General features: G+C 42.6%; 1 protein-coding gene across 4 annotated transcripts in view; it reads right to left on the reverse strand.

Annotated features, from left to right (window-relative positions):
• ASAP2 (ArfGAP with SH3 domain, ankyrin repeat and PH domain 2) overlaps window positions 1-13,485 on the reverse strand; it is a 177,173-nt gene that overhangs the window by 110,993 nt on the left and 52,695 nt on the right. For all 4 annotated transcript variants that reach the window (XM_046662932.1, XM_046662931.1, XM_046662930.1 and 1 more), the window contains exon 2: window positions 4,017-4,089. In XM_046662932.1, coding sequence (XP_046518888.1) covers window positions 4,017-4,089 — 73 coding nt within the window. The remainder of the gene's footprint in view (window positions 1-4,016; window positions 4,090-13,485) is intronic.

Genomic DNA, 13,485 nt, shown 5'->3' on the forward strand with positions numbered 1-13,485 from the left:
ACTTTTGACCCTCATCAGAACATAAAATATCCCTTTTAGACACTAGCCTTATATTATAAACTCAAAAGCCCAGGTGAACAAAGCAAAAAAAAGAAATCTCTTAAGATATTTTTTGAAATCCAATATTCGTCAGCAAAACTGAGAGTCCATCTCCAAGTGACTTTTTGAAGCCTTGAAGATAGTCGGTCAGTGCATCAGACACACTGAAGACACGTGGGGACCTCGCAGCAGAGCGGCCACTGAACACAACCCTGGGCCAGCAGGAAGCCAAGCTCCAGGAGCATCCTGGGAACACTTTTACCCTCTGATCTCAAGGTCCTCGTTTGTAAATTGAGAAGAGTTTGTTGTGAAGATGAGCATAATGTATGCAAAGCACACAGTACACAGGAAGAGTTCAAGAACATAAAAACGGTCATTATTCCTCCATGCACCCTCACTTTATCCAGGAAAGGAGCCGGAGGCAGGTGACCACCTTCTTGAATATGTTTCAACAAATCTCGGTGCTGTATTAAGTGGAGAAAGTTTTACACTCTTTCCTTTGTTGATTACTTTTAAATAAAAATAAAATAATGATTTCCCTACATTCATTTATTTCCAGTTAGGTGTCAGTCACTGAAAACCAACTCTATTTCCTTCTTTCATAAAATCAGTAGTTGTTACGTAATTGATCAATCAATATTCATGTACTGGCAAGCTAGGAATGGTGGTGATTTTTCTATTTTGTTTATTTTTTAAAAATTGTAGAGGACTTTGAAGAACATCTAGATGAAGGTTTTTCAGCCTTGGCATTACTGACATTTGGAGCCAAGTAATTCTTTGTTGGGGGCTATCCTGCACATCATAGGATCTTCAGCAGCATCCCTGGCCTTCTAAGCATTAGGTGCCAATAGCATGCATGCACACGCACACCCACACACACACACTTAGGTGCCAATAGCACGCACATGCACACACACACCTCCCCCTCAGTTGTTAATAACCAAATGGCAGGGGCGGTGGGGGGACAAAATCGCCCTGGTTAAGAACCACTGATACACATTTTAACGTAAAGGGATTAGTTTAGAAACACGGAAACCAGGGCTAAAAGACACTAAATGATTTGCTTCAGGGCACACAGGTAGCACCATAAGCTCCAGGTCCAAAAAGTTTTCAAACATAGTTACAAACTAGCTCAGTCAAGAACAACTTAAGTCCCATCGCTTCTTTGCTTTCCTGAACTTATTTCACATTCATTTGGCACTTATAAACAACTTAATGTCTGTCTAACCATTTTAACATCAATATGATTATAATATATAAAATATGCAAAATAAAAGAAGGAACAATATCTATAAAGTCAAAACTCTAAAACAAACATTTTGTAGCATATTTCCCCCAAATCGTATTTCCCATATATTTGCTTTCCCTCTGCTTGGTAATTTTTAAATTTCTTCTTTATCCCTGATGGCAAGATAGGACATGTCTTGAGATATGCACACATATACACCCATACATATATATATACATGTCCGTATATACACACATATATAAATACACACCTTTGTGTGAGTGTGTGTGTGTATATGTATATATATACACACACACAGACATATACATATATAATTTACTCCGCTTAGAATTCAGAGGACTTTCTCAATCTGACATCTTAAATATTTAGTTCTGGGAATTTTTCAGCTACTATTTTTCCAAAATTTCCCCTTTTCCATTCTCTTTTCCCTCTTCTGGAACTCCTTTCAGGTGGATGCTGCTGTTGACTTCTCTGGATCTACTCTCTGCGGCTCTTATTTTTTATTTTATACCGTCCACTCCTTTAACTTCTTGTGTTGTATTTATGTAGCTTGGGGCCTCACTAATTACCTCTTCCTATCTGGCAATTTAGCAAATTTTAGTTTTTATTTCTACAATATTTTTTTTATTTCCAAGCCTTTCACTGGTTCTTTTTTTACTAGTACCTTCCTCCATTTCAGTAAATTTTTAATAATCTCCTTTGCCCCTTTAAGGATGTTAATCATATGCTCTTATATTAAAGTCGTGTTCTGATTACCCTATTAATTCGGTTTCCTCAAGTGTAAGTTCTTCAGTTTCTTGATTTGGGGGCTCTTCAAATGTTAGGCTATTATTCTTAATAGTATCTTTGAATAAGCAGAAGGTTTTTATTTTGATGACGTTTAATTTATTGATTTTTTCTAGGTGTACTGCTTTCTGTGTCCTGTTTAAGAAAACTCAGCCTACCCCGGGTTGCAGAGATACTCTCTCCTAGGTGTTCTTCAAGAAGTTTTAGAGTTTCAGTTTTTACATTTAAATCTATGATCCAATTCAAGTTAAGTTTTATGGAAGGTGTTTTATGGAAGTTTTATGGAGAGAGGGCCATGGTTCCTTTGTTCCCATGCTGACATTCAGTTGTTTCAGCACCATTTTTTGAAAACGCTTTCCTTTCCCCATTGAATTGTCTTGGCAACTTTGCAGAAAAATTAAAAAAAAAAAACATTTAAATGTTGGTCTGTTTCTAGATGCTTTTGTTTTGTTCCACTGATCTATTTGTTGGCTCTTACACCAGTACCACAGAGTCTTGATTACCATAGTTTTACAAGACTTGAAGTCAGACAGTTCTTTCTCAAACTCATTTATTTTTCAAGATTGCTTTGGATATTCTACGTTCTGTGCATTTCCATACAATTTTAGAATCAGCTTGTCAATTTCCTCAGCTGGAATTCTGATTAGGATTGTGGCGAATCTTGAGATCAACTTGTGAAGAAGTGACATCTTAACAATATTGAGTTTTCAACCCACATCCATCATATATCCCTCCATTTATCTAGGTCTTCTTTAATTTCTGTCAGCAGCATTTTGTAGTTTTCAATGTAGAGTTCACGGATATTTTTTGTTAAATCTGCTTCTAAATACACTCGGCAATTCTTGATTATAATATCATGTTTGCAGTTGGAATTTCCTACTAGACTTCACAATCTTGGCTTACTCAGCCCTCCTTGGAGAGGCAAAAGCAGCTACTGGAGCTTGTGCTCACACTATTTTAACTGAGGACGAGAGAAGGCTAGGGTGGGGGCTACATGGGACATGTACTTCCAGAATGTTCCACATACCTCCTGACACCACGACCACCTAAGACATTCCTTGTCCTTCTCCTCTAATCACAGGGTGAAGGAGACACTTATCAAGTGCCTGACTGCTTCTGTGTGAGTAGTCCCTGGGCCCCTCCTCCTCCCAGGCCACCTCCCTCAGGCATCCACAGTGTTTCTGTCATCCTCAGCAGTGGTATGCTCTCTACAGGCTGGCCTTTTTCTCTGCAATCCATCAGCCCTGATCCAATCTCTCTGGGATTCCTCACAACTTCTAGTCTCCCAAGGCTGCCACTTTCTTGTTTCTGAGTGAAACTGTATAGTCACTTACTGACTTATAAAGAATATTTTCTATTACTTGTACAGTTTTGTGCAGTGGGTAGATCTGCCACATATGTGCAGCCTGCCATGTTTGAGTCGAAAGTAGCAATGTTTTCTTTTCTTAAACCTATTTATAAGTCTAGATAAAATATTGAGTAGTTGATTATGCTTTTCTATTTATTAATTTTCTCCCCAAACAAGGCAGACCAGAATTGGATAAGAGAGAAATGGGAAGGGCATTCTGACAGGATTAACAGCACAAGTCAAATAAGAAACCCAGAAATGAGTCTGGTGTCCTGGACAATCAGTTTGACAAAGCTGGTTCGTGCAGAGCTATCGCGGGAACCCAGCTGCACTGTACAGAACAGGAAGCACAATATGAGACTGTGGGGGGGGGGGGGGGGGGGGGGGGTGGAAGATGAACCCCGACACCAGAATCAGACAATTAGCACAACAAAATACACTTCTAAAAGTTAAACATCCCAACTCACTTCTAGAATTTGCACTCCCAGAAAAAGGAGTTTGGTTGATTATTTATCAGTGGTGATCAATATTGTGGCATCAGGACTGCAAATATGTTTCCCACAAAGAAACCCCTAGGAAAGAATGCATACTCACCCAGCCCAGAGATATTTATTGCTTTCACGGATTTCTTCATTTTGTAAAGAACCATCCGGTCCACATCCAAAGCCTGAAATATAAAGAATGTATTAAATAAAACGTGTGGCTGAGCTTGGATCACAACGACCAGCAAGTGGCCACGGAGAGCCACTCTAGGACTGCTGCTGTGGGACAAATCCTCAGTGTGGTGTGAGGACTGAGCAGTCACTAACAGCCACCGCCTCTGCACATGCCTCACCCACTTGAAGCATGTGAGCTCCTTCTTCCTTCGGTCCACAACACCTGCTGGACATGAGCCTTCTACAGCGAAATGAGTTAACTTGGGCCAACCCCGCTTCTACCAAATCTCTGTTCTCCCGGTGAGCCCGCAATACTCTGGAATACGCCAGCCTGCCATGGTGTCTGTGCCCCTTCTGCTGACAGAAGCAAAGGATCGTGAGCAGGAGGAGCTGTGACTGGTGTATGGTGAGGCAGAGTGCCACGTCCCCCCTCCCCGACCAAGACAGCCAACTTGTAGCAGCAGACGGGCCTGGCCAGAGGCAGCATGGACTAGTCATGAGAAGGTAAACCCATTCTAGATTCAGAAAGACCCAAACACGAACCTACTTGTTCCCTGTGTTATAAGTCATGTTCCTATTCCTCTCCAAGCCTCAGATCTCTCTTCCAGAAACCAGGAGGAACAATCCCTTCTTTGCAAGGTTGAATGATTAAGTAGACACATTTATTTAACATCAACAAATATTTATAGACCAACCACGACACAGTAATAGTATAAGGCACTTACAATCGTGACACACAGTAGGTGCTCAAACAATATTTGTTCGATGATTTGTTGTTGATTTCTTCAATCAAACTTGGCGACTCAATTACACCTCTGCTTTCACAACAGATACAGGGGTAAACTCTCCTTTTAACCCAATTAAACACCACAGAAGAGCAATGGGTGTCACTTTTAGTTGCGACAGGGGGGAGAGAGCATTTGTAAACGGGGACAGTGACACCAATCACAGGGTTACTGTAAAGACTAAATGAAGAACTGCAAGGGAAGCACCCAGCCCCATATCTGGTACACAGTAGATACCCGATAACATAAGTTATTAGTCACTGTAAGTTTTGATCATAAAAAATTACAATGACATCATCTTAAATAGAGCATATCACCTCAAGAGAAACAGATTCTGGACTTCCAGCCTTCCTGAATCAACTTTTGAATCCATTTTTAATATGAGCACCGTAAGTCCTAGTCCTAATGCAACAATGACTATTTTATTGGATGCTAAAAACAGATGATTGGTGCCAACAATTTTAAATAGTAAAGTGATCACCAGGCACCAGACATCTGACAGTGGTTACAACAATAAAAAAGGCATTATTTTCTGACATACTGTAGAGAAGAGTAGGTAAGGACTGATAAAGAGAGTCAAAACTTCTTTTTCTTAGGAGGTCATCTCTAATCCATTCCTGACCTTCCCTTAAAACATAAAAAGGGATCTGGAAACAGTAAATAGCCCATGAAAATCACTATTGAACTCTCTTTCTCAGAAAGTCTCATCAACTTTTACTTCCCAATCTGTTACTCAGCAAATAATATCCAGCAATGCATGCACCGACTTCTTTGCCAGTGCCAGCAAGAAGAAGGATTTGCTCAGGGCTGTGTCAGAAACACTAGTTGTCGAAGCTTTATTGACCGCATGTCAGAAAGGATAGCTTTCACATACAAAGACACACGTTCAATGCACTCATCAAAGCTCTGGAAGGCCCAAGTGAAGGGCCCTTATTGAAAAACACATTTGATCTAACCAACATCCAGTCTAGCACTTTGAGAGAATTTGGCCCTGTCCAGTCTTCCAAATTGCTAGAACAGTTATCTGACCCGCATTCAAATGTAAAACCTGCTCCTCTTGCTAAAGCTTCCTACAGAGAGCAGAAGACACTACAGAAATATCCTAAGTCAGACAATATTCTTTTTTTTTTTTTTTTTTGAGGAAGATCAGCCCTGAGCTAACTACTGCCAATCCTCCTCTTTTTGCTGAAGAAGACTGGCCCTGAGCTAACATCCATGCCCATCTTCCTCTACTTTATATGTGGGACACCTAACACAGCATGGCTTTTGCCAAGCGGTGCCATGTCTACACGCGGGATCCGAAGCAGTGAACCCTGGGCCGCAGAGAAGCAGAATGTGCCCACTTAATCGCTGCGCCACCGGCCGGCCTTAGACAATATTCTTATTAAGCCCTTTCTATGTGCTAGGAGGTGTGGAGAGAGAAACACACAACAAAAGTCTGAGCGGCTGCTCCCAGCGTAGGTCGCTGGTGAGCTTCCTGATGTCCTCAGAATAACGTCTCAACTCTGCAGCACAGCCCTAAGACCTGGTCACGATCTGCCCCTGTTGCTTCTCCAGCCTCACCTCTTGACTTCTTCCCACTTTCACCTGTACCCTAAGCTTCCATCACAGTGAACTACTGTAGTGCCCCACTCAACTGCTTCCTTCTCTTTAACTCCAAGCACGGTATACCTACTTCCCTCCTTAGAATGCTCTCCCTCTCCTCTTGATCCCTTAGTTTCAGCTCTGACTCTGCAGCTTGGTTTTCAGACATCTCTTCCTCCTGGAAGCCTTCTCGGATGAGTGAGGTACTCATCCCAGCTTTTCCTGTAGCACCCTGTGCTTAGTCAATAGTTCATCTGATACACAACTACAAGGACATGCAACTAAGATATACAACTATGTACCGGGGGGATTTGGGGCGATAAAGCAGGAAAAAAAAAAAAGATTGGCAACAGTTGTTAGCTCAGGTGCCAATCTTTAAAAAAAATAAAAATAGTTCATCTGATAAATGTACTGAGTACCTAAACCTGCCAAGTACTAAGCTGGGTATTAGAGATACCCTGGTGGGCAAAACATGGCAATGCCCATACCTTCACAGGGTTTACAATCTAGCAAAAGACAATCTCCTAAATAAACACCAAAGAACTATGACAAAAGTCAGAAGCCCAGGACTTATCATGTACACACCTGCTTTTTTCACTTGTCCAGCTCTGCCTTGAGACCCGTGCTGTCCACTGTGGAACCTACTAGCCACATGAGTCTGTCGAGCATTGAAATGTGGTTAGTGCCACACGTTAAAACAATATTTGGACATATTAGTTTAAAGAAGATATCAGTAAAATTAATTCTACTTCTTCTTTTTTTAACCTTTTCTAATGCTCTCCTCTAAGGGCAGGAAGTTGTCACTGTGTCCCCAGTGCCCAACAGAGAGCCTGGCACAGACTGACTCAAACCACAGCTCAGTAAATGACTATGAGACTAGAAAGACTGGCAGGGGCTCAAATCCTGGTGACGGTGCCCCTGCTGAGCCCAGAGATGAGAGGCAGCTACCGAAGCCTTCTTAGCAGGGGGAGATGAGACCCGTACTGGAAGGTCATTCAGGCCACAGTGAGAACAGTGAATCTGGGCAGACAGGAAGTGGATTCAGGAAAGGCTACCCAAAGGTGAGGGACCTGGTGGGGACCCACAGTTGGGAAGCCATTTGGGGCTCCACACAGGGCAGGAGACATTCTGGAAAAGTCAGTGAGTGGCCAGGGAGATCTATTCTGTCTCTCTCAACTGGATTTTAGCTCTCTAGCTTCTGGCACTCCCATAGATGACAGAGCGATCTTCTGTCCACAGGACTTTGGCTCAAACGTGCTGAGAAAAATGGAAACTGGAGGTAGTCAAATACTTCACTGTGGAAGGCCAATGACAGATGAAATATGCTTTGCAACACCGCTGAACTCTGACACATTATATTTCCTCCCAAGCTATATTGTGGGACACACCACTCCCTAGTCATTTACTGTATAAAAGTCTTGTAAAAATATATGCCACTATATGGAAATTCTATCTTTGTCGTTAAAGGGAATGTACTGTTTCCTGACTCAGGAATGAGTGGATAAACAGTAACTATTGCTTTTCTACAGTCTGTTAAGAAGAGAGTATAAATAAAGGCCAGGTAGGCAGTAGATGTAATTTTTAATTGAAACTGCAAGAAGGAAAAGCAATTACCTCCCCACTCAAAAACACACCCTTCATTATGGTGCATATTTATAGGTAATTAAGATTAAACTGGGTTAGGAGAAGTTAGAATGACTAAGACTGAGTGCTAGAAAAACTCTTCAGTCAATTATATATAAAAACAGCACTGGAAACTTAAAACAAAAAAAATAACAAAACTTGAGAGACTCAGAAACCAAAGGTGTCCACCAATCAGGCTGAGCTATCTCACCGGATTAGCACCCACCCACACCCTCCCCCTAGAAACAACCTACCCAAGCTCAGGAGAAGGAAAAAAGCTGCAACTTTGGCTAGAATGTGTAAAAACTATAAACATAGGCAAAAATCTAACAGCCAATACAGACCTAAGTAGGAACTGCACAACTACTTAAGTCTGGCCAAACCTCATTAATTCTGAGGAGCTAGACTAAAACTGACCTTCAGTGTATAAAACAGGTTTCAGAGAGTAAATTTATCACATAAACAAGACTGTAGGGACGTGTCTCAGATATTTCAGAGGAAAATAAATAACTGCTTGCAACCACTCTAAAAGCGTCTCTTTCGATCCCCTGAGCTGTTATATTAATAGCCGTGCTCTTATTCACGACAGCAGCTCTCTTCAGAGTCCTCTGCCCCATCCAAGCTGCAGCCACTGCCCCGGGGCAGCATGCAGCATGGGAAAAGAGGCCCTCCCTGGGGAGGATATCACAAGACTGCTCCCTTTTCTTTTCAGACCTGTGCTGACCAATATGGCAGCCACTAGCCACATAGGAATATTTAGAGTAAAATTAAAATTTAATAGAATTAAAAATTCAACTTCTCATGTCTTGTCACCTTTCTCAAGAGCTCCAGCCACACCCAACAAACTATTTCTAAACATGCCACCCTGTTTATGCTTTTCCTCTGTACCTGCAGATCCCTCTGGGTGCCACCCCCTAGGGCTGTCCCAGAAGCCACTGGTATCATCTAGGGGGTACACTCCCTCTTCCTTCCAGGGGCTTAGCACAAACATCACCATGTGACACACCTCCCTTCAGAGGGCTGACTTAGTCTTTATTCCCAGAGCCCTACAGGGACCTTCATCCTGGCATGGAGGCACCTTCATCCTGACACGGGACAGTGGGGGCCAAACCCACAGTCTGTCTAAGAAGACAAGCCTGGAGCACAGGTGGGCATCTCTGGGCCGCAGGCCTAATCCGGCTGCTTTTATGCAGCTGTGAGCTAAGGATTTGTACCGATGAACATTTCCAGTTGAGGTGATGATGAGGTGAGGAATACTAACTTTGAACTCCAATTAAGAGAAATGTTGGGCCAGCCCTGATGGTCTAGTGGTTAAAGTTCCACGTGCTCCACCTTGGCAGCCCGGGTTCGTTTTCAGGTGGCAGAACCACACCACCCATGTCAGCTGCCATGCTGTGGCAGCGGATCACACAGAAGAACTAGAAGGACTTATAACTATGATATACAACCATGCACTGGGGCTTTGGGGAGAGGGAAAAAAAGAGGAAGACTGGCAACAGATGTTAGCTTAGGGCGAACACTTCCTTGCAAAAAAAAAAAAAGAGAGAGAGAGAGAAATGTTATCCCCCCGGAAAGAATTCCACTCTTCTCATTAGTGGACCTGAATTACCAAAAAATTGTACTCCATGATTAGTATTATATTTTGAATTTTGTTAATAAAAAGTCTGTGGCAATTTATTTCCTTTCATTATATAAGTACCTAAATGATATCCTCAATTTTGCCTCTAGGCCCGCAAAACCTAAAATATTTACTATCCGGCCCTTCACAAAGTCTGCCGACCCCTGGCCTAGAGGATCCACGCAGACGTTGCTCCAACATTATCAGCCAGCCCCTGCTCCTCCTGGCACAGCACCAGTTTGGCCCCTAGGACCCTAGTTCAAGGTCTCACTTCAAGCCAGCCGGGTGAGAAGGGCCTGGCTTCATTCTTGGCCCCCAAAGATGCTGCTCTGGAGAGGAAAAGAGGATGGCAGACCACAGGCCTCTCCCACTCGGGCTGCCTGGGAGTCACATGCCACTCTCCTGTCCCATCGCATCTCCCCTTTGTACAAAAGGCCAACCTGAGAGGAAACGACATTTTTGAAAGACAGTAGACCAAAATACAAAATAAAACAACACTCAGATCTGTGCCCCAAACATAGCTTTGCCAAGAAAGAGTCATAAAAAAATCTAGATGGCAGCTTTGTCTCATCAGACATTTGACTTTACTTTTGAAGTAACAGAGAGCATTAATGACAGTGTCAAATATTTCCAGAAGGCTTTTGGGAAGCACAGTAACACAGTGTAGTCCACAGGCTCAGTTTAAAGCCAGAGCAATAATGGATCTACCTCCTTCTGGGAATAAAGCAGAGGCCTGGAGAACAGCAGGTGTCATGAAGAATTAAGATCAAATAAATATCCAAGCTAAATCACAGCTGTATAAAACGTGTGCATAAGGATAAACTGCAAGGGCATACTTTGGTACTGTCTAATAAAATTGAAGTTACTCATAGTATGTACACGTCTGCACCAGAAGACACACACAGAAGAATGAATGTTCATGACACTCCTCAAAACAGCCAAACACTGGACAAACGCAAATGTCTGTCAATGGTAACATGGATGAATTGTCATATATTCGTATAATAGTGCTAGCCAGCAATGGAGACGAACAAACTTTACCTTCCCAGAACACAAGTGAATTTTGAAAAAATATTAAGCAAAAAAAGTAAGCTGCAAAACTACACACGCAATATAATACCATAAAGGTTTAAAAAAAAATAGGAAAAACTAGATTATATTGTTTGTTTAGGGATGTATGTACTGCTGATAAAACTACCAACAGAAGCAAGGAGATGAGGACTGCACAGTCAGGATGGCGGCTACCTCTGAGAGAGCTAGGATGTGGGGACACATGAGTGTTCCTGGAATGCTGACGATGACCAGGAAGGACAGGTGATGGGTGAATGAGTGTTTGCTTTATAATCATTCCTTCAATTACAGTACATTTCTTCATATACATATACAATATACTAATATGAATAAAAGTAAATTTAGAGTATTTTTTTATAGAAAATAAATTAAGATCAACTAGAGTTTGGGGGGAAAGTCAGAAATGTGGCCTAAATGAAAGTGAACTCACAGGGGTCATTTACTAGCCTAGCATTTTGGTCACTCACAGTGAGTGAGAGGAGCTTCGAGAGCTCTCCCATTCCCAGACCATCAGAGAGCAGAAGACACAGCCAGTAAGCTGGAGACAGGTGAAAACAGAACCCAGCTTTGCCTGCTCCTAAAGGAGGCAACCCTTGAGGGCAGGAAAACACAACAGATACACTTCTTGCATCTTTCTCCTACATGTTATTTTTATTCCTGAGAACGTCTCAGATTCTGTGCTTATCTGCCAGAACAAGGGCGTGGCCCACCTCTTCAGAGAACAGCCTGTCCCCTCACCCCCGACTGCCAACTGGACCTTGGCCACGTCCTTAAACATAGGTGCTTGCAACAGGTGCATACCCAGGGGGCCATCCATCAGCAGATGGGCGCCAGCACCCCCAACCCACGTGCATGCGGCCAACCCGTGACCCATGTGCGTGTATAGGGGACTGAAAGCAAAAAGCAAGTAAAGCAGCTTTACAAAAGATCCAAATGCAACAGAGCTTATTAAAAATTCCATCTTGGGAAGTAGGAAAGTACAAGATTATTTATTAAACCAACTGAGCACACACACAAAACACTGTGAAAGCGAGAAGTGACCCGTTACAAATGAGAGAGGACAGCAAGTGTTGTATTATACACACAAACTGTGCATGTGTGTATAAGGGTACAGGAAGCAGATAATCACTGCTGTCTCGGGAAGCTGGCGGGCTTTCTGGGCTTCTCTACTTTTAGACTATCATTAACATGGGTACAGTATACTTGGACTTTTTTAAATTAAGGAAAATGAAGGACTTAATATCCTCCACTGTTACCTTTTTCAATTATTTTCACATTGAGTAGGGTATTGAGGACCTGTTTAACTTTGAGCACAAAAACATGCCAAAGAGGGGGGCGGCCCTGTGGCTGAGTGGTTAAGTTCATGTGCTTGGCTTCTGTGGCCCAGGGTTTGCCAAGTCAGATCTTGGGCACAGACCTACACACCGCTCATCAAACCGTGCTGTGGAGGCATCCCACATGGAGGACCTACAACTAGGATATACAACTACGTACTGGGGCTTTGGGAGGGAAAAAACAAAAAAGGAAGATTGGCAACAGATGTTAGCTCAGCGCCAATCTTCCAGGGGCGGGGGGGGAAAGTCTCTGAGAAGTCCTGCACTAAAGAAAAAAAACTATATAACCTAGTTTTAAAAAAAAAAAGCCAAAGAAATGATTAAACAAAAAAGAAAAACACTCAAAATTGCTTATTTCCGTATATAAATATATACACAGAACAAAGTCCTGGAAGACTACACATGAAACTGTCATAGTGGTTACCTGAGGAGACAGAGGAGACAGTGAAGGGAGACTCATTTTTGGTACTGTTTGAAATATTTACTACAGGAATATATTCATGTGTGACTTGTGTGGTTAAAAATCAATAATGAAAGAGAACAGCCCTATGGAATAAAAAGGAACATCACAGTAACCCAACCTGACCCAGTGGAAATGCTGTGCCCTGGAGCACACTCAAGGTAGCCATGAGTGGCCATCAGAAGCTGGACCCCAGGAAGCTGAGAACTCATAAAACATGAAAACCCTTGAAAGTTCTGGGGCAGATAAAACAAATACAAACCAAAAGAATAAAGGCCTGGGGTGGAAGGCCAATGGTTCAAAATACAAAACAAAACTGGTGTCACACGCTGCGCCCCGACACAGCCACGGAAGCACTGCTGCCTGCCCCAGTCTTCTGGAACGCAGGCTTGCAAGAGGGAGCACAGCGCTTCACCAAAGCCGTTCCTCCCCTTCTCTTCTATCCCAAGAGCTGAAATACGCTCCCACGTCCTTCCTCCTTTCCCCACAAGCTGTGTCCACAAAGATGTTCTCAGCAAGACTTTTAAAAGAGAAAAAAGTGGAAAAGAACCCCAAATGCCCAACCTAGGAGAGTGATCACACAAACTACAGTGCATTTGTATGATTAAAATTCTAGACAGTGGTTACCATGACTGAAGTGGACTATAAGAGAACACACACCATGTACAAACGCTCGTGTTAACGAAGGAGAGCCTTGAGGCTCATCAAGTTTGAAGAACAAACTATGCACAGGAACCGCCGTGAACCTACCACTGGAGATGTCAGCCGGGAGCACAGGCTTGCTAGATCACTATTTAAAGAAACGGAAACAGATGATAGTGAACTCTAGGTTTACAAAAATGCTTCACATCCTGATTTTTGTTTAGGGGGAAAAAAGCTTCTGGGAGATGGGGGGAGTTGAAAGGGGGAAGAAATTTTGGCAAGATACCTAC

This window comes from Equus quagga, chromosome 5, assembly GCF_021613505.1.
Source record: "Equus quagga isolate Etosha38 chromosome 5, UCLA_HA_Equagga_1.0, whole genome shotgun sequence".
Taxonomy (NCBI): domain Eukaryota; kingdom Metazoa; phylum Chordata; class Mammalia; order Perissodactyla; family Equidae; genus Equus; species Equus quagga.